General features: G+C 40.9%; 1 protein-coding gene and 1 long non-coding RNA gene across 4 annotated transcripts in view; one reads left to right on the forward strand and one right to left on the reverse strand.

Moving 5' to 3' along the window:
• SMTN (smoothelin) overlaps positions 1 to 22178 on the forward strand; it is a 220693-nt gene that overhangs the window by 131982 nt on the left and 66533 nt on the right. For all 3 annotated transcript variants that reach the window (XM_077461184.1, XM_077461185.1, XM_077461186.1), the window contains exon 9: positions 19949 to 20695. In XM_077461184.1, the coding sequence (XP_077317310.1) occupies positions 19949 to 20695 (747 nt within the window). The remainder of the gene's footprint in view (positions 1 to 19948; positions 20696 to 22178) is intronic.
• LOC143940111 (uncharacterized) lies at positions 3402 to 20384 on the reverse strand. The gene is made up of 3 exons (XR_013263825.1): positions 20291 to 20384; positions 12844 to 12989; positions 3402 to 3592 (listed from the first exon to the last, which is right to left on the reverse strand). It is a non-coding gene; the product is annotated as an uncharacterized LOC143940111 (long non-coding RNA).

A 22178-nucleotide genomic window follows, 5' to 3' on the forward strand; every position in this document is an offset into this window, starting at 1 on the left:
GGGGGGGGGGGCAGCAGAGTCCATTTTGAGGGCATGTGGCCTAGTATAGTTCAGGAAGGGAGAGGGGGGTCCCTGTTTTGTGCCCCGATTGCTCAGTTACCTGAGCAGAAAGCAGCTTGCTGTCAATCGGCAGCTCTCCACTCTGCTCCTTCACGCTCACTGGAGCGCTGAGCTGTGGAGGAGCAGGGTGCGGCCGTCTCAGGCTCTCAGCGTCTTCCTTCTAGATTGTAAGCTCTAACGAGCAGGGCCCACTGATCCCTCCTGTATTGATTTGTATTGTAAGGGTACTGTCTGTCCTCATATTGTAAAGCGCTGTGCAAACTGTTGGCGCTATATAAATCCTGTATTATATTAATAATAAATAATATCAATCCAGGCACCTGGCGGATCCAGACTTTATTGTCACGAAGACGCGGTGCCTGGACTGATTCCTGTGACGTCACAAAAACTGGTCACAGGAGTGCAAAACGAATTACATTCCTGTGATCTATAGGAAAAGCGAGCTTAACAACCAGCTATACTTCACACAGAGTTTGCATCAGTGGATCAATATTTGACCAATCTAAATCGGAATTGTTGCTAAAATTTGGAATTTGTTTGAAAACGGATAAACAAAATTAATGAATTTCAGCAAAATTCATTACTATTTCATTCAGGGATTTGGATACATCCAAATCTCAAAATAACCAAAAATGTGTCTAAATTTACATTTGGACCGAAAAAATTGCACGTATAGTAAGAGCTATAGGAGGCTACACTTGGATCCAGAGAACACTTCACTTTTTCATGTTTCGCAAAAAAAAAAAAAAAAAAAAAAAATCATAGGTGTAAGAAGTGATTTGTAGCATTTACCAAACAAGCACTGTTGGTTAAGCACTCAACTTCTATAAAACACATTGACCAGGAAGATTCACCTGCTGTGAATGTTTTGTGAAAGTCAGTAACTGCTTTATAAATGTGTGTTGTACATGTTGAATGGTGAAGATAAAAATAATCATCACTAAATGCCGGTTCACACCAGCATGATGCGGAAACCAGTGTGTTCCCGCATCGCATAGAACTCGCTAGCAGTTCACACTGCCCTATGCGAACCACTGCAGGTGTCAATAGAAATTTAATGACACCCCCAGATGTATTCGGACAGTATTCCAATCCGATTCTGGTGCGGACAAAAAAGAGGATCATGCAAGATTTTGGTCTGAATGCGATGCGAATTCAGACATACAATCTGTATAGCTGAATTTGCATTGCACAGACATCACATGTGAACTGCACAGTAGTGCGGTGCAAATTAATTGCGATGTCTGACATCGCTGTAGTGTGAACCGACATTAAAGCAGGTTTCCATTTTTTCCTTGAGGTGACTTTCAATTCAAAATTTCAGTTAACTAGGAGAAAAACAGTCCAATCTGATTGACCCTTCTAGGTTAAACGTTTGACATATGTACAAGACAAAGCTGATTTCCTCTTTAAAACCTACCTAAACTATATGTGAACCCTTGCCTCATTCAATAACCCATTCAGTTTAAAATAGGATTAAAAGGCAAAGTGTGTGCTTGCGCTCACCAGCCAATTTATTAGGTATACCTGTTCAATTGCTTGGTAACACAAATTGCTAATCGGCCAATCACGTGGCAGCAACTTAATGCATTTAGGCATCTAGACATGGTAAAGATGACTTGCTGAAGTTCAAACCGAGCATCAGAATGGGGAAGAAAGGGGATTTACCGGTAAGTGACTGAACGTGTAATGGTTGTTGGTGCCAGTCAGTCTGGTTTGAGTATTTCAAAAACTGCTATCTACTGGGATTTTCAAACAACAATTTCTAGGGTTTTAAATATCCAGTGAGCGGAAGTTGTGTGGCTGAAACTGCCTTGTTGATATTGGAGGAGAACGGGCAGACTAGATTGAGATGATAGAAAGGCAACAGTAACTCAAATAGCCACTTGTTACAACCAAGGTATGCAGAATACTGGCACAGCACATTGAACTTTGAAACAGATGGGCTACAGCAGCAGAAGACCACACCGGGTGCCACTCCTGTCAGCTAAGAACAGCAAACAGAGGTTACAATGTGCACAGGCTCACCAAAATTGGACAATAGAAGATTAGAAAAACGTTGCCTGTTCTGATGAGTCTTGATTTCAGCTGCGACATTCGAATGGTCGGGTCAGAATTTGGAGTAAACGACATGAAAGCATGGATCCATTCTGCCTTGTATCAATGGTTCAGGCTGGTGGTGGTGGTGTAATGGTGTGGGGGATATTTTCTTGGCACACTTTGGGCCCTTGGTACAATTGAGCATTGTTCAAACGCCACTCCCTACCTGAGTATTGTTGGTGACCATGTCCATCGCTTTATGACCACAGTGTACCCATCTCATCTTCTGATGGCTACTTCCAGCAGGATAATGCACCATGTCACAAAGATCAAATCCTCTCACCACTAGTTTCTTGAACATGACAATGAGATCACTGTACTCCAATGGTCTCCACAGTCATCAGATCTCAGTACAATAGAGCACCTTTGGGATGTGGTAGAATGGGAGATTCTAACCATGGATGTGCAACCAAGGAATCTGCAGCAACTGTGTGATATTATGTCTATATGGACCAAAATCTCTGAGGAATGTTTCCAACACCTTGTTGAATCTATGCCACGAAGGATTAGGGCAGTTCTGAAGGCAAAAGGGAAAGGGGTACCTAATAATAAAGTAGCAGTTTTTCTATTTTAAACTGAACAAGTTGCTTTTTTACAAGTTAAAAGTTCTCATACTTTAATGAGACTGTTTAATGTGTCAGTGTAATAAAATGTAATGTTCAAGGTGTTGGAGACTGTTACATTTTGAGAGACTGAGGTCTACAAAACGACCTGTAAACCTAACCTGTGCATGGTTCATCACAAATTGACATTTACTTGGTTCGGTCTGTGAATTTATAGAACTGTTTCTATGCAATATTCTAATAATACATTTGAAGAGGCACAATTTCACTTTCTCTGGGTTTATGAAAAGAAAATGCATTGAGCCACTCTGATTTCTAAATCTGCTTTAGACATTGTATATACAAAAAGATACTTTATGTACTCCAAGATCTTCACATCCATCATTTATGAAATGTACAAAATGACCTTTCATGTAGATTTAGTCATTATCCCTCAAATGTATGTTACGTTAGTTTATACTTCATTTACAAACCTTCCGACAAAATCTTTCCATTTGTGCAACAAACCGCCTTGTCTGACCCTTTTTCCATTACACGGCTTCCCATTGCTGTGGTCACATAATGGTAAACTTTCAAAGTGGACTTGGCTGGTTCTGCATTTTTGTGATTTTAGATTTTTTTTTTAGATCCTTTTTTTTTTTTTTTTTTTATTATTGGCTAGGGCCTACTGTAAAATGCTTTCAGAAAGCCAAAGTGTTTTATTACATCAATAAATTTGCCATTCATTTACTGGTTTAACATGCATTATGAAGGGATGATTATGACAGTCTAAGGACTTTTGATTGCTTAGCACTTGAACGTTCTGTTCCCAATCAGAGTAATTTCCCCTCCAAAGGCTTCATGTACACGGGACATTGTTCAACCTTTTCCTGAACGAAACAAAACAAAAAACAAAATGTCCGCTTAGTCGCTTTATAGCCCTGTTTGTGTCTAGAAGTGTTTTTGTAAAAATGAAAAATATCTACCAAAAAAAGCTGCTAAACACCAGTTACCGCGTTTACAAGCTGTTACAGGCATTTGGCGTTTCAAATATCTCTGAACATTCGTCCTGAATGCGTATTTATTTTTTAAATTTTTTTTTGCATTCCAAAAAAAAGCTTCTAAACTCAGCTGCCTAGAAACAACCAAATTATTATTTATTATACAGGATTTATATAGCGCCAACAGTTTGCGCAGCGCTTTACAATATGAGGGCAGACGGTGCACTTGCAATACAAATCAATACAGGAGGGATCAGAGGGCCCTGTTCATTAGATGACCCTGTGTACATGTACTGATAACATAGAGGAGAGTTCAGGGGCAGCTTTAAAAAAAATGCCCAACTTCTCCTAAACGTCCGTTTTACCAGCAGCAGTGTGTTTATTATTATTATTATTATTATTATTATTATTATTATTATATTTTTTTTTTTTTTTGTTTTTTTTTTTTTATTATTATTTAAGATACTTGTACATGAGGCCAAAGTTGTTTTTTAGAGGTTTTATTATGGATGATACCAGTGTACTGGAAATTGCCCAAAAAAAAAAATTATGAAGTAGTCCTGTACTCTGTTAACTTTTAAACAATGTCTCTCTGATTATGAATAAATAAGGGGACTGAAATACTTTCCTTTTGTTGGGAGAAAAAAAAAGAACCCCGCCAATGCGTTTCACACAGCTAGTATCTGTTTGGTAATGTGATCTGTAAGCTGCTGACTTGAGCTTAATTGAATCTTAATTTTATAGATCGTGTGATTTAAAGACAAGATCTGGAGAGCGCCTACACAGAGCAAAACTTTTTATAGGAAATGATATCCATGCTAACAGGATTTTTTTTTTTTTTTTTTTTTTTTTTTTTTTTTTTTTAACATGGCTTTGTGTTACTATTTGCGTGAAGACCTTTTTTTAGGTTCCAATCGTTTTTATTGGAAGATTTCCGGTAATGCATATCAAACCGATACAAATGTTTAATAGAGGGAGTTATTCTCTATCTAAATCAAATAATATACAAAACGAGAGGTGACCTGAGAATAGGCTTTACATCTGTCCCCTTAAGTTGAAGAATTCCTATACTCCAAATAACTAGTCTGGGGGTATATTCAAAGAAGAAGAAAAGAGTAAGTAATGTATTTGATGTGATGACCATACTCCAAGCTTGGACTCCAGAAGCTCCTTCAGACTACAAATTTCCTACAATGTAGTTAATCCGCGTAGGTGTCGACCGATTATCGGCGGCCAGTATTGATATATGAAGCATTGGTATTGGTCACAAACTTATTGATATTACCAATCTTGCTTCAAGTGGTTGTAACGGGGTGATGCCGGCAGCTTCCAGCATCACCCCGGTGCCGTTCTTTAGAGCGGACAGTCTGCTTTCTTGTAATAACAACCGATGCGGCTTAGCAGCCACTCGGCTGTTATTACAAGAAGCGGGAGTCTCATCGGGAGGCCCGAACGACCAGCCAGCATGTCCGCCGGCTGGCCGAAGACCCGAAAAAAGCCGGATCTAGTAACCCGGAAGCGATGTCCTGACATCAGTTCTGCATCCTAAAGGCGCCAGTTTTAAAAAATGGAACGTATTAAAAAATGCAGATCTTAATGTTTTCAATACTTTCAAGTGCAGTGGAGGGGTTTCGGGTCTTATGGAGGGATCTGGGGCCTATAAAGAGTACCTGTGCTGCCTATTGTCACAAGGGATGTTTGCATTCCTTCTGACAGCAATAACTGTGATAAAAAAAAAAATTATAATTTAAAAGGACAGTGTAAAAATAGTTTTAAATCTGTAGAATATCGGCCTGAAAGGCAGCCAAAAAATCGGTATCGTTCAACCCCTAAATCCAAGGCTCACAAATATTTTCGAACTGTGAAATTTTATCTTTGAGGATGGCTAAAAGTTTCTCATTGATCATTTATCCAGGATAGCTTGGCTTTAATCAGGTCAAATGGTCTAGTGAGGGATTTCCACGACTTGGTTAACGCAATGTGAATACCTTTTTTTTATTTTTATTTTATTTTTTGGGTTCCTACAAACAGGGTGGTGGCAAAGTGTGTAGTGGCACGCACATGCACAGCCAGTGATGTACTTTGAGGGGTTAATCCACCCTGAGTGCAGCCAGCTAGAGGAAGTGCTCTAGGAAAGCAAACCCCCACCTGCCCCCTCACATTAGTGCTATGAGAGGGGGACCATGCAGCAGGCAGCCTCGTCATTGTCACATTTGCTTGTTTGCTGGTCACATATAGTGACAATTGCCTGTTTGCTGGGCACATGTAGTGATGATTGCATATCATCACAACTAATTTGTGCATCCAGGTGTTCTTTTCGGGACAAATGTGGCTTTCATTGGATGGGGAAAATGGATATCTCCTGATAATTAATTTTTTTTTTATTATTATTAAAGGAAAACTAGCCCAAAATGGTAAAAAAAATCATAATTTTTTTTATTTAGCTGTATATCACTTGCTACTACCATAACCTTCCACCAAAAAACAACCCAAAATAAATTCTCCTACTGATGATCACAACAATACCACATATGTGTGTGTTTTTTATACCCGTAGTACAGCCCAGAAACAATGGTGAACACTGCTATTTATTTTTATTTTTTTAAATCCTACCCAAAACGTACTGACACTGATATTTAAAAAAAAAAAAAAAAATCCTGTCCAAAAAGACCTTGACACAAATACTAACCCTGGCACTGACCTAGATCAAACCTTGATATAGGTATTCAATTTTTTATTTTTTTTATTTATGTATTTTTTTTTACTTTACTTTTTTTTTCCACCTCTCTGCAAGGAAATAGATGAGATTTAAAAAAAAAAAAAAAAAAAAAAAAAAAACATGGGGGGGCGCCACACAGAAGCCCAGTGATCAGATGACCTGGAATTGGGTGTTTCATATCGTTGTTACAGGGCCCAGGGCTCTCAGATTTCTAGGCAGATTTAAAAGATTGACATTGATGCAGCTCCGTTATGCATCCTTTTATTCATGCAAGCCATTTAAGTACTCAAATCTAACCTGGCATTGGCCTCTTGCAGTCCTGTACAGCAGGGCTCTAATGGGAGTAGAGCTGCACGATTCTGACCAAAATGAGAATGGCAATCTTTTTTATTTATTTATTTTTTTTGAATAAAAATCACAATTCTCGCAGCGTAAAATATTTCACATCACAACCAACTTTACTGGTTTCGTTTTTTTTTTTTTTTTTTTTTTTTTTTATTCATTAAAGTGTATTTTTATTTTATTTTCCCCAAAAAATTGTATTTGAACGACTCCTGCGCAAATACAGTGTGACATAAAATATTGCAATTATTATTGCAATATTACAACCACCATTTTATTCTCTAGGGTCTCTACTAAAAAAATGTATATATATGTTTGGGGGTTCTAAGTAATTTTCTAGCAAAAAAAAAATAATTTTAACTTGAAACCAACAAATATCAGAAAAAGGTTTAGTGGTTAAGTGGTTAAAATTCCCTAGTTTTCACACCAAAGTATATTCCTTTGATCTAAAGGACAAATTGTTACAATATTTCTACTTAAGTTCCACTGCTAAAGAATGTAGTGATTTTTTTTTTTCCCGCTTTCTTTTGAGGGCAGTTGGCTTAAGTAGAGAGCATTTTCTGCATAGAAAGAATTGGGAATTACTTTTTTCAAGATCGCGATAATGATTCTGCACGATTAATCATGCAGCTCTAAATGGGAGAGGAAAAAGCAGCAGGAGCAACCAATTGGTTCATGTGCTGGCAAGAATCATGTTGGTGGGAGGAGAAAGAGTGACAGAGGAGCTCATCGCTGTGCTGCTTCTCCTTTCACTCTCCATTCACAAGCTGGGAAGGGTCCAGGTCCAGAAAGTGGGTTGAATGATGTTGGCAATCAGAGTGAGTACATCTTGTGGTGGAAAAGTACTGCAGGGAGAACTTCAGATTGAAAATATTGCAACAAAAGCTGCTTTTTATGTTCTGTTTTATGGGCAGCTACTCATTTTGGTCTTGTTTTTTCTTTGGCTGGAGTTCTGATTTCAAATAAGATATTCCATAAATGCATCCATTAGAAGCATAAGCTTTTACACATGTGCTGTATGCTTAACCCTGTTAGGCTTATTAAAGGAAACGTGTACCAACAGACATATGCTATATTACCAAATGTATTAGGACGCCATACACGCACATAAACTTTAATGGCATCCCAGTCTTATTCTGTAGCATTCAATATTGAGTTGGCCCACCCTTTACCGCTATAACAGCCTCAACTCTTCTGGGAAGGCTGTCCACAAGGTTTAGGAGTATCTATGGGAATGTTTTGGCCATTCTTCCAGAAGCTCATTTGTGAGTTCCGGCACTGATGTTGCACATGAAGGCCCGGCTCGCACTCTCCGCTATAATTCATCCCAAAGGTGTTCTATTGGGTTGAGGTCAGCACTCTGCCCAGGCCAGTCAAGTTCCTCCACCTCAAACTTGCTCATCTATGGCTTTATGGACCTTGCTTTGTGCACTGGTCCAAATCATTTGGTGGAGGTTATGGGGTGTGGGTTTTTTTTTTTTTTTTTTTTCAGGGGTCGTGCTTGACCCCTTAGTTCCAGTGAAGGGAACGCTTAAGGTGTCAGCATACCAAGACATTTTGGACAATTTCATGCTCCCAACTTTGTGGGAACAGTTTGGGGGTGGCCCCTTCCTGTTCCAACATGACTGTGCACCAGTGCACAAAGCAAGGTCCATAAGGACATGGAGGAGCGAGTTTGGGGTGGAGGAACTTGACTGGCCTGGACAGAGTCCTGACCTCAACCCAATAGAACACCTTTGGGATGAATAAGAGCGGAAACTGTAAGCCAGGACTTCTTGTTCAGCATCAGTGCCTGACCTAACAAATGTGCTTCTGGAAGAATGGCCAAGCATTCCCACAGATGCACTCCTAAACCTTGTGGACAGCCTTCCCAGAAGAGTTGAAGCTGTTATAGCTGCAAAGGGTGAGCCAACTCAATATTGAACCCTATGGACTAAGACTGGGATGCCATTAAAGTTCATGTGCGTGTAATGGCAGGTGTCCCAATTAATATAGTGCATGTTAGCTTCTTCGGAGAATGCTATTTGCCTGTTTTTTAATGTGACCTTATCTGTTGCTTCAGGTGTTCTAACATAGATTATGGTTTCAGGCAACTAGCATTTTCATAAGTTTGCAGTGGCCACCTACACCTCCTCCCATAATACATGTTAACAAACATTGTGGTTTCCTAGCTCATGTATTCCTCGGACAAGACTTTGTTAATCCCTCTTGAAATTTAAAGCAGCGATCTTTGAAATCCGTTTACATAATGGAGTAACTGCGCCCGAAGAACGTGCTGTAACTTCCTTGCTGATAGTATAACCTAATGCAGTATAGTTTATGCTGTAATCCACAATAAGGTGTATTTGTAGAGAATGACGTCTGCAGAAAGAGTTTTAAGCATGGAACAGCCTGCAGAAATCCACACGTGGCTAATAGATAATGAACTTTTCACCCGAACAGCAGTAAGAGGGTTAAGATAAAATAGCACTGGATTGGTAAGGAGGGGAAAGGGAAAACTAAACAACTTCTGATCTCCCTGCCTTATTGGGATAAAATATGTATAAAGTAGGGAGCATGCATGGGACCTGTTCAGCATCCAGTACCATTCCTTTAATGGACAGACAGGCAGAGCTGTGTTTTAAACAAGGGCCTGGGGCAGCACAGGATGAGCAGGTCTCTGGGAGTGTATCCTGCATATATCTATACACTCTCTACAGGAGCGTACAAAGACCCCGAGTGTGGCCTGTTCTGGCACAATCACACAGCTTATTGTCTTGCTGCAATTCTGTGTCTCTTGCTAAAGCATTGTGGTACAATCCTGAGTAGTTGAATAGTTTTATGGTTTGGCAGAAGCCCTTTAATATGTCTTTTAATAACCTATAGTGTGTGGGAAGTTCACATCAACATGACGTCTGGCACACACACAGGTTATTTAATGAATCCATAATTTTAGCAAGCTGTTTTTAACTTGGCCATCTCTGAAATAACTAATAGCAGGTTTCATGTCAAAGTGGTATTAAATCCAAAAGCAAAAATGTACTATATTGCTGCTTAACAATTCTTAGATATGATGGCTGCATTATGTTTTTTTTACTATTTACCACTGGCAGGGGTGCCTACAATGATTAGCTTTTATTCATGTAAAACCTTTATCTCATCTAAAAGGTAAACAAAAACAAATTTTTGATCTAATTTCAGTGTGAGCTGGCATTTGGCTGTAATTGTTAAGGCGTTTTTAAATCTGTTAGTGCATAGAATGTCAATTCTGCTTTCCAAAGTTACTTCATGTGCTCCTTCATCCAGAGTGGGGACACTCTAAAGCAGGAGGTGTTACTGGCCAGATCACCAGGTGAAACCAGAGCGCAAAAAGCCTAAAAAAACAAAACAAAACAAAACAAAAAAAAAATGATGCAGCCACCACATCTAAGGATTGGTAGACTGCAGTTTATTCCATTTTTGATTTTGGGTTTAATACCACTTTAATGTTTTATATCCTGGATATAATTTAGGAGACCTGTTCCTTCCTTTTCAGCAACTGCACATTTGGCTTACAGTTCTGTATACTTTGTTTCCAAGGTATAGCTGTATGTGATGCGTCTATAGCTAATCCTCATACAGTCACTAAACTCTAGCAAATCTTCTGCGTTCCACAAGCTCTCCTGGCTCCATTTTAGGCACAGTTCTTATCGTGGGACCTATGATATAGATTCATATGTATGCTTTACTAAATTTGTACATAATAGTTTGATGGCTAAACTATGTGTATATATTAGTTTTATGCAAAATAATTTGCAAGGTGCTTTTACTTACTGGATAAATTATGACGCAGGTTAAGAATGCCTGTTATGTCCCTCTGGGTTGACTGTTAAACTTTTGTTTTGGACCATAGTTGGGCCCTTGAGGAGTGGTAGTCAACCCTATTGCTATGGGGGGGGGGGGCGCCCGCCCTCAAGTGCAAGGAGCCAAGGACCGCACATAAAATTTCTGTCTGTAAATATTATCAAAGATGGCATAAACACAACAGGCAATAGTCCAAGACTTTGAACATGTTGCAAGTGATGGTCAGAGATGGCAGACATGGTGCAAGAGATGGTCAGGGACGGGGGACATGATGCAAGATATGGTTGGGGACATGGTGTAAGATGGTTAAGGACAGGGGACATGGAGCCGGTTATGGTTAAGGACAGGGGACATGGAGCCGGTTATGGTTAAGGACAGGGGACATGGAGCCGGTTATGGTTAAGGACAGGGGACATGGAGCCGGTTATGGTCAGGGACTGCGGACATGGCGCAGGAGATGGTCGGGATGGCGGACATGGTGCAAGAGATGTTTAGGGACAGTGGACATGGTGCAGGAGATGGTCAGGGATGGCGGATATGGTCAGGGACAGCGGACATGGCGCAGGAGATAATCATAGACTATCAACATATGAGGCTGCTAGAAAATACCACTACAACAGGACAATAGGGAAACAGATTAGTATCTGCGAGGGCCACACAAAGTGCCAAAGGGCTGCAGATTGGGCAACCGTGCTCTACAGCAATAATATAAACATTCTTTGGGTACCTTACTGCTATGTCTATCAACCAACATTTAGTAAAGTATGCTTTCGTCCCCACCCCCAAAAAAATAAAAGTGGGGTCATTGCAAATTCCACACAGCTGTTGAACTCCGAGTCTGCAATATTATCATAGTTCATCTGCAGAATTGCATAAGAGTTTGATTTAAGTATCCATTCCTGTTGATTTAGTGGCACATCATAAGCCTTATGCCATTTACCTGTAATGCTCCTTCATAAGAAATTCCAGCAATCCGATATACCAGCTGCCACAAATCATACTGTATGTACGTGCACTGTCTGCCTGCCTGCTCATGTGCAATTTATATGTGAACATCTGCAGACAGTCAAGTACAATGTCAACTGGTCATTGAGTTGTCCGGGTTTGTCTGTGGCTTATCTGAAACGCCAAGTCGAACTTGCTGCAGAAAAACAATATGGGCAGTATACAGCCCTAATCGTTCATGTGAATGAGCCCTAAAGGGCAGTGTAGGGTGGGTGATTTTGTAGTGGGTTAATTGCGGCTGCATTTTGCCATTTTATAAAACTCTGGTTTGGCCACATCTGGAGTATTCCATCCAGGTCTGGTCACCAATCCTCAGGAAGGATGTGCTGGGACTGGAGAGAGTCCAGAGAAGGGCAACAAAATGCATATGGGGACTGGAGGTTCTTAGTTGTGAGGAACGGCTACAATTGCTAAATTTATTCTCCCTTGAGAAGAGACGCTGGAGGCGCTATGATGCTGACAAATATCTCAATGGTGATCCCAGCATGGGTAGGAAACTATTCAGTCTCGGAGTGTAAGAGGACATGGGGCCACACAATGAGATTGGAGAAGAAGCGGTTTAACCTTAATTGGCAAGAAGTATTGATAGTTTTAAAAGACTCTTGGATGTGTATCTTGGTGAACACAATATACAGGGATATGGGAAATGATTATCGCCATGAACACACACACACTCAGGTTCGACTGGATAGACTACTGTCTTTATTTAACCTTGCCAGCTATGAAACGAATGTCCACATATTATCTAATGATTTAATCAAGAGTCACTGATGATTTGTCACGAAGAAGCCATTTGTCATGTCCACAAGTTTACCTAATGCTAGAACATCGGGCTGGGGTGCTCTGCTACAATCATTCCTTCAGCATATTGTAGCCAAGCCTTAGAGATGAATGCATAGTGATTGTTGCTGGCAAGCTAGTTTGCTGACAAGTAATGCTGCCAAAACTCAATCCATTGAGCAGCTGAGCTACAAATTACTGTAAAATTACTGATTTTGGGATTCCTTCGAAAGTAGTTATGATTTCCTTAGCGAGAATTTGCTAAATAAAAATTTTCAAAGAGGTTGCCAATGTGACATGGCCCAACACCTTTTCTGATGTAGCTCTGAGTGCCTTATTCACCTTTTAAAAATACCCTGACCGTGCTCTATTTGGAAAGGAAAAGCAGTGTTTTCCTCGTATTCACTTTCCCTTTTTCTGACATCGGCCAATTCCACTTACCCATATGGCAGTTTGGGCTGCTTAGTTTTACCTGGTTGTCTTTGGCTGACAGAAAGCAGAGAGCTAGACTTCCTCTTCTGTATGAGTTCAAAGAGGGTTAGGTGGTCATGGGGGTCTGTGTATTTGATGCAATATGTGACAGAAATTTCCGCGTTCATTCTGCAACACCGACAAAACCTGGAAAAGAGATAAAATATACAAGACTAGTAGTAGACTGACCCTAGTGGGCTCAAGTCAGCACCCTGGCCTTCCAGACTTCCTAGAAAATACTAACCGTAAGATCACCATGTCATAATCCCTGTTTCATTCCTGTCAGCCTGGGAGTCTTAACGTGGTTCTAAAGACAGGTGTTTTTTTTTTTTTTTTTTTTTTTTTTTTTTAAGTAATACTAGGGCAGGGTTCATACTGCTGCAATGCGGGACACGGCATGTAATTTGCACAGCAATCTCTGCACAATCCAGTGCGAATTACATGTGGTATCTCTGGGGTGCAATTTGAGCCATGTTCGTTCCCACGCGCTCTACCACTCTGGTTGGCATTCTCGGCTTTTGATTGGATAGATTGATAACAGTGCAGCCATTGGACGCAAATGTTCGACACGGGAGCACGCCCGCACGGTAACCCCCAGGGAGAGCGCTTCTCATAGGGGGTTTACCAATGTGGGGAGGAGCCGTTGGGGAAGGGGGCAGAAGACAATGATTGGGGCCACTCTGTGCAAAACAAACTGCACAGTAGAGAGAAGTATGTTTGTTTAAAAAAAAAAGAGAGTTTACAACCCCTTTTAAGGCTTGTTTTGCGTTTTAAAATAACAAACATGTTCTATTTACTTGCTCTGTGCAATGGTTTTGCACAGAGCAGCCCCAATCTTGCTCTTGGGTCCCCTGCTGGCGGTCCTGGCTCCACTTTCCCCATCAAATTCCCCCACAGCAAGCCACTTGCTATGGGGCCACTCGGGCATGCTGACTCCCCAGCCACATTCTGAGTTTCCATAAGGACCCTTTCATACTACTGCGTTTATTCTTCTATCTATTTTACGCCCTTTACTCCATTTGATTTATGAGTAAGTACTTTTTGTTTCTTATGAAGCTTCCTAAATTACCACCTCCATTCTGAAGCAGGGACTTCTAAGTGGCTGTGAGTTGTTTAGAGATCCCCAAAACCCAGGGTGCACTGATGTGCAAATGCTGTTTTTGGTGGTCCCATCTCTGACTTAGTCATTGACTCCACCAGTCACATTGACCGGCCAATTATGAAGTTTGGCTGGAGCGAAGCTAGGTACTGTCTGCCAGTTGGAAGTATGTATGACTGTGTTGAAGAGCAATGGGTTTGTGGAGACTTGAGAACTCTAGTATAGACCTGGACAAATGTTCTTTAAATACAAGAGCCAGCTTTAGAAAGTTGGCAAGCAATTTTATCTGCCATAAGCAGTTCCCATCACCAGGAGTGGCTTAATACACCGTATATACATACACACGTTTTTTTTTTTTTTTTTTTTTTTATATACAGCTGTTCACTTCCTGTACTCCTGTTCATGCAGGGTAGCATCCATACACATTGGTGTAGTCATCAGATGTATAAGATTACATCAGACAGGTAAAATGGTTATGCTTAAACACTCCTCCGCTCAAATTTGCCTGTCATCAGATGGGCAACCCACCCCACTGCTATAAGATGGGTTAACCATTTTGCCTGTACATTACATGCAGAGGAAGCCAGGCCCAGCTGCCTGCAACTAGTTTTGGTGTGGTGGGTTTCCCAAATGGCATAGGGGTCTATATGGAGGAGCGTACAGCAGGACATTTCCTAGCTATTGTGACAACCTGTGGTATAAAAGCTCAACTGACATGCAGGCACTGTAGGTGTTTGCCATGACATGATGGTGGCATCTCATAATGCTTACTAAGTACTTATGAAGAACTTGGTGGTTTACTTACAGTATTACCAAACATAGGACCCTCCATTCACCATATCTGGTCTCCCGCAGTACACAACATGGAAATGCAATGGTTTTAGTAAATGTAAACTTCTAAATACCTCTTTTCATCAGCGTTATATTGAGACTTCTATCAGTGTCTGGTTAAAACTTGAAAGATAAGTTTTCCTTCTACTAAATTGTCCTATAAGGCTGCAGGTCCCCTGTCCCTCTGTCTGGACAGTGCTGATCACATGCATTCTTCCAAGAAAAAAACAAACCCTAGCAATACACACAAAACTGAGCATAACAAGCATGCTTGTTTTTACTGTTACATCCAATGGCTTTAATTTAAGCCATTAGATGCAATATCAGCAGGCTAAGCATTATAATTTAATATTAAGTAGATCTAAACTAAAGAATAAACTTTTTTTTCATATTGCAGCTTGTCAATCTTTCCGTTAATTTTAATGTAGTGGTTGCATTATTTTTCTCCTTTATTTATTTATTTTTTAAATTTTTTATGGTTGAACATTTTTGGTGAATACAAAAAAATATTACCGTAAGTGTTTTGCCAGAAATGCAGTGTCCTGTCAATTAAACTGAAATTGCATACGCTATCTTCCTTACAAGGTGTCTTTTTATTTATTTATTTTAAACTACAAATTGCCTTCCTACCCCATGGAAGATGAGAGACATGTTTACATAATGTATATACTCGAGTATAGGTCGATCCGAATATAAGCCGAGGCCCCTAATTTACCACAAAAAAAATGGGAAAACGTATTGACTTGTGTATAAGCCGAGGGTGAGACATGCCTGTCCATCCCTGTGTGTCCAGTCTACCTGTGTCCTGTGCCTCTTTGTCCTTCTGCAGCGATCTGCATGTAAAAACATACGGCGGCCATGCCAGGATCGCCGCACCTCTTCTCCTCGTCTGTGACAGACGGCGGCCATTCCACTGTTCAAAAGCCGCGCCTCCGTCTGTGATAGGCGGAACACTCAATTTCCCAGCAGTCAGTGTTCCGCCTATCACGGACATCCTCTCATCCTCGTCCGTAGTATGAGGATGAGCGGATGTCCGTGATAGGCGGACCACTGACTGCTGGGAAATTGAGTGTTCCGCCTATCACAGACAGGGAGGCGTGGCTTTTGAATAGTGGAATGGCCGCCGTCTGTCTGCACGACACGCTGATCGGGTAGACAGACGGCGGTGACTCGAGTATAAGCCGAGGGGGGCACTTTCAGCCTAAAAAAAGGGGCTGAAAATCTCGGCTTATACTCGAGTATATACGGTAGTTACATAGTTAGTCAGGTTGAAAAAAGACACAAGTCCATCCAGTTCAACCTTAAAAACAAATAAATAAAAAAAAATAATCGTACAATCCAAATACCCAATTTTATGCCCACAATTGATCCAGAGGAAGGCGAAAAAAAACCCCAGCAGAGCATGCTCATGTTTGTAGTCTAAATAAGGGAGCAGTCTAGAGTTAAACCCATGCTGAGTTTTATCCTAAAGCACTGGATTTATACAGCGCTGTATGAAGTATCGGTGTATATTGTTTATAGTAACTAGCAGCCTTCTTTTAACTTGATAAATCTTATATGATGGCTTACGTATCCTTTTTTCTGCTCTATACATTATCGCCATCACAAAAATCTCAGATTGTATTTCCTGGTGTCTAACACAACCCATTCATTTTATCACCAGTTTTTTAAGGCACAATTGATGGAACAGAGTAGAGAAGAATGGAACATTTAAATACAGTGGCCCAAAGAAAACAGTTGTCACTTTCTATTAGTTGTAGCATGGTCAGAAGAGTGAAGGAGGATTGTTTGGTATAAGCCTGCCTAGCTTTTCCCTTTTTTTCTTTTTCTTTTTTTTTTTTTTTTTTTTGCTGTCATTTTAGAAGTGGGTAACTGGTTTTAATCAATGTACTTTTGTTTCTCCACCTTCCCCCACATAGTAAGCAAGACACTAGAAATCTTTACAATTCCTTGTCTTCTGAGTTTTTTTTCTCTGAATTCCATAGTTGTTTTGAGATGTTTGGTCGTCAGGAAAACAATTACAGAGACGGCATGCTCAGAAAAGATGGGGACAATTCATAGATCAGAGAGCACGGAGAACAATACACAGTGATTCTTCCAGAGGCTCTATCCTACTAAGGAAGGAAGTCCTACTGTGGACTGTCCTGGTCTATACCTGCCTAACCCACTCCCGTCACGGTGGCATTAATGCTGGGAATGTGTAGCAGTGCAGGAAAAGTTCCTCTGTAGGTGGATTCCCTGCGGTCCCTCGTTGTCAGTTTTATCATGCATGGACTATACATATTTCTGTATTCTCTCTGAACTCTTCTTTTTCCTTTCTTGGTTCACAGTGACGTTTTCAACACTTGCAGGATATATTCTCTGAGTCAAACTGCTAACATGTGCAACATCCTGAACTACTGAATCCCTAGGCAAAGAGTTAAAATAAAAGATCTGCTTCACCATACACCCCTGGTCTACCGTTTTGCTGTTTCTCGCTTATGCCTTGTGGCATGAGGTCATCAGTTAGAATCCCAACTGGGACACTTACTGCATGGAGTTTGCATGTTCTCCCTCTGCTTGCGTAGGCTTTCTCCAGGTATTACAGTTCCCCTTCCACACTCCAAAGACATGCTGGTAGGTTCATTGGCTACTGTCTAACTTGGCCCTAGTATATGCATGTAATACATGTGAGATGGGGACCATAGACTGTAAGCTCTTTGAGGACAGGGGACTTATGTGAACGCAGAATATGTAAGGTGCTGAGTAAAGTGGGGTTGCTATAGAAGTACGCTGCTGAAAAAAATTAAAGGAACGCTTTTAAAATACATCGAATCTCAATGGGGAAAAATAAGCTGGATATTTATACTGATATGGACTGGGTAATGTTAGGAACGAAAGGATTCCACATTGTTGGATGGAAATTAAAATGATCATCCTACAGAGGGCTGAATTCAAAGACACCCCGAAAATACTCATCTTTTCTGACTGTTTTTCACTAGCTTTGCACTTGTCTAGGGTCAGTGTCACTACTGGTAACATGTGGCGATGCCTGGACCCTATAGAGAATGCACAGGCAGCCCAACTCCTCCAGGATGGCACATCAACATGTGCCATTGCCAGAAGGTTTGCTGTGTCTCCCAGCACAGTCTCAAGAGCAGATTCCAGGAGACAGGCAGTTACTCTAGGAGAGCTGGACACGGCTGTAGAAGGTCTTTAACCCATCAGCAGGACCGGTATCTGCTCCTTTGTTCAAGAAGGAGCAGGATGAGCACCGTGAAAATGGCCTCCAGCAGGCCACTGGTGTGACTGTAACTGGCCAAACAATGGGGCCTGAGGGCCCGACATCCTCTTACTGCCCAGCTCTATAAAACTCTATTGGCATTTGCCATTGAACTTCAGAATTGTCAGGTCTGCCACTTGCACCCTGTGCTTTTCAAAGGTTCACCCTGAGCACCCTGACGTGGAAGGGTCTGAAGAAGCCGTGGAGAATGTTTATGCTGTCTGTAACATCGTTCTCCATGGCAGGTTTAGTGGTGGGTCGGTGATGGTCTGAGAAGGCATATCCATGGGACACAGACCTCTACAGGCTAGACAGTGGCACCCTGACTGCAATTGGGTCCAAGGATTTCATCCCGATACCCATTGTCAGACCCTACGCTGGTGCAGTGGGTCCTGGATTCCTCCTGGTGCATAACAATGCCGGCCTCATGTGGCAAGAGTATGCAGCTAGTTCCTGGAGGATGAAGGAATTGATATCACTGAATGTTCCCCATGCTCGCCTGATCTAAACCCTGTGGAACACCTCTGAGGCATATTGGGGTTTATTTACGAAAGGCAAATCCACCTTGCACTACAAGTGCAAAGTGCACTTGGAAGTGCATTCGTTGTAAATCTGAGGGGTAGATCAGAAATGAGGGGAAGCTCTGCTGATTTTATTATCCAATCATGTGCAAGCTAAAATGCGTTTTTTTTTTTTTTTTTCCCCTTGTATGTCCCATTTGGATCTACAGCGACTGCACTTCCAAGTGCAATTTCAAGTGCAGTTTGCACTTATAGTGCAAAGTGAATTTGCCTTTAGTAAATAACTCCCTATGTGTCGGTCCATCCAACGCTGCCAGGTAGCGCCTCAGTCTGTTCAGGAGATCAGTGATGCCCTGGGCCAGATCTGGGAGGAAATACCCCAGGACACCATCCGTCTCATTAGGAGCATGCCCCTGTGTTGTCAGGCATGCAAACAAGCACGTGGGGGCCATACAAACTACTGGGTACCATTTTTTATTTATTTTTTTGAGTTGCTGCAATGAAATTTCAGCAAAATGGACTACAGGCATACCCCACTTAAGTACACAAAGGGGGTTTATTTACTAAAGCTGGATAGTGCAAAATCGGGCTCACTTCTGCATAGAAACCAATGAGCTTCTAACCTGGGCTTCTTCAATTAAGCTTGGATAATAAAACCTGGAAGCGCATTAGTTTCTGTGCAGAAGTGAGCCTGATTTTGCACTTTCCAGCTTTAGTAAATAAACCCCATTGTGTACTTAAAAGTGCGGTATGCCTGTAACTTGCTGCATCATTTTTTTCACTTTAAATTTCGTGGTGTCTTTGAATTCAGCCCTCTATTGGTTGATTAATTTTCATTTCTATCAATGTGGCATCCTTTTTCTTCTCAACACATTACCCAGTCCATATCCATATAGATATCCAGCATATTTTTTCCCCATTGAGATCTGGTGTGTTTTCAAAGTGTTTCTTTCATTTTTTGGAGCCAGTGTACTTGTATTAAAATAAATTTAAACGTGTTGTCTTTTTTTTTTTTTTTTTTTTTTTTTACAAGAATGGCTCTTAGGATTCATTCTTTACTTCTTTGTTTTTATACCTCAATACTCCTATATTGTATTTTTTTTTTTAACATTTTTGTTTTTATATGTATAGCTTGCCTCCTTCTTACAATTACTTGCATATAACCTGGCTGGTGCAGCACACAGTTGTGCTTACAAGGCAGTGTAAACTACAGTAACCTGTAACAACCAGCTATTGTCTTAAACCTTGGTTACTATAGGTTATTCTTTGCTGTTTTTTTAAATTTTTATAGAGTGCATTTAAAAATCATCAGATTTTTCCTTTTGACATGTCGTGTTTATATTCGTCCTGTATAAATATCTATACTAATGCAGTTACTTTGTTTCCATCGTAGATGGCAAGGTTCCACTATCCCCTTTCAGAAGAGCCAATTCTGTGAGAGACAGAGTGAAGAAGTTTACAGAAGAGCCCCCAGGCATGCCTCCTCCTCTCAGTAACAGATTCTCAAGCATGAGAGGTGAGAGACTCCCTGCAAGAGGAGGACGTATACAGCTACAGCAATCCCTGTTCTCTACAGGTCAGAAAAACAACCATGACAAATTTCAGGTGGGACAGGAAGAAAAGGTAGCCGCTAAACCTGCGCTTAATCGCACCGCGTCAGGACTCGGCAGCCAGAAAAGCGCTAAAGAAGCAGAAAGCGGTAGTGGAACACAAGATAATAAAACAGCATCTGTACCTGAAATCAAGAGCTTCAGGAGCAGCTCCATAAAAGGGTCCTCGGCTCACAGCTCTGCAGGACTCGGCACATCCTCTGGGGAAGTGAACAGGAGACTTCCCCAAAGCAAAAGCTCATTCATCCCAAAGCAGGAAGGTGGGAGGAGCAACACCGACCAATTGCAAGTTACCCAGGCCAAAACAGAGGGGGGGAGACAAGTTGAAAATACAGATGGGACCTTTACAAAATCAGTGGTACAAGGCAGTGCACAACGTGCTACATCAACTCCGCGCACATCTTCCAAAGACACTCAGGGCAACCAGCAGGACGACGACATGAAGACCTTGCTCACCATTGAAATCAAAGATGGACGGAATCAAGGGACTAGTAGTCGGATCGTGGGGCAGCCAGGAAATCAAAGAGCAGGTAGACTTCAATTTATTAAAAATCTCTTATTATACAGTAAATGGCATTGGTTCCAAAATTGGTCCTAAAGTACTAGCCCCCCCCCCCTCCCCCAACAGGCCATGTTTTGGGAATGTCCCTTAGATAAAATGGCAATCGATAAATACCAAGCAGATTTAAACACCTTTTGTAAAGCGCAGGTCATTTTGAAAACATGACCTGTTGTATTTGAGGACTGATTTGAGGAATTCTAATTCACAAATATTTTTAATGATACACATAACTCTGGTTAATATTAGGATCCAATATTAAGTTTTTACTAAAGTTGGATGATCTTTCTGAATCTTTTATCCTAATGAGCAGGTTATAAGTGCCTCTCTGCTGTAGCATGCAAAGGGTGTAATAAACGAATTGCTTTGGTGTTCTGCTGACCCCTAGTGGTGGGCATTTTTAATGGCTTCATAGAAAAGCCACAAACCTTATTGGGAGTGTTGAATTAAAGCCAAGCTCATTCAGGGAGAAGTGGGCATTTTCTGACCCTCTAACTTCAATTCCAGAGGTTTTTTTTCATGATGTCAAACCATGTGCATTAAAAAAACGAATACATTTCAAGTACCTTTTAGATTCCCTTAGAAATTGTTTAATTTCAATTCAGCGCTTTAAGTTCTAAAACACTGATGGTCTATTTTAATGGCCTAATATCCAAGTTCTCTTGTTTATTATGCTAATGCCGTTTATGTTAATACTGCCCTCTGAATGATATAGTCCAGTATTTGTATGTGTTCCTGATTTGTAAATGATCTGGATATGCATGCAAAATAAAAGTTCCACTTTTTTAATGAACACTAGCTACAGTAATAAAAACACAGCATTTTCTAGTTTTTAGTTTAAGTTTGAATTCTTCTGTTTAAGACACAAATGCTACCTGCTAGTTGGTCTTCTGTACCTGCTGCCTTTTATATGCATATATACTGTATATCTCTGCAGTATCCATGCAGCTCCACCACCAGTGTGTCTCTCTATTGTTGGCATGTTTACTTGGAGATGTTTAGCCCCTGTACAATGTCTACTCTTAGGCCATCCATCATGTGGCTCCATTACATCACTAGTAGGTCATGGAAATAAACAGAAGCCCGTTCTACCACATGCAGAAACTTTTATTGGCAGCAAAAAAAAAGCATTATGTTATTTTAGTGTCAGTTATTAAAAACAGAGCACTGTTCTTAACTACCACTTATACTGGCTCAGAGTGTGCAGACCTTTTTGGTGTATATACAGAGTTGGCTTCTGCAAGGACTGTGCTTTCCATAAATGTTCCTGAATTTCATGTGATGGTTATTCAAGCAGCTGTGTCTTGGATGCCTCATGTATCTGTGGCAGCAACCTATTATGACCTATAGACAAATGTAACCATTTTTTATTGCCCAGTATGGACAATGAGCCTTTAATCTGTCCCATCGTTTTGGGATGACAGTCAAGTGAAGTTCTATAGGATATTGACAAT

Source organism: Lithobates pipiens, unplaced genomic scaffold (genome assembly GCF_037356315.1).
Source record: "Lithobates pipiens isolate NorthernLeopardFrog02 unplaced genomic scaffold, aLitPip1_a1.2 Scaffold_3, whole genome shotgun sequence".
NCBI lineage: Eukaryota > Metazoa > Chordata > Amphibia > Anura > Ranidae > Lithobates > Lithobates pipiens.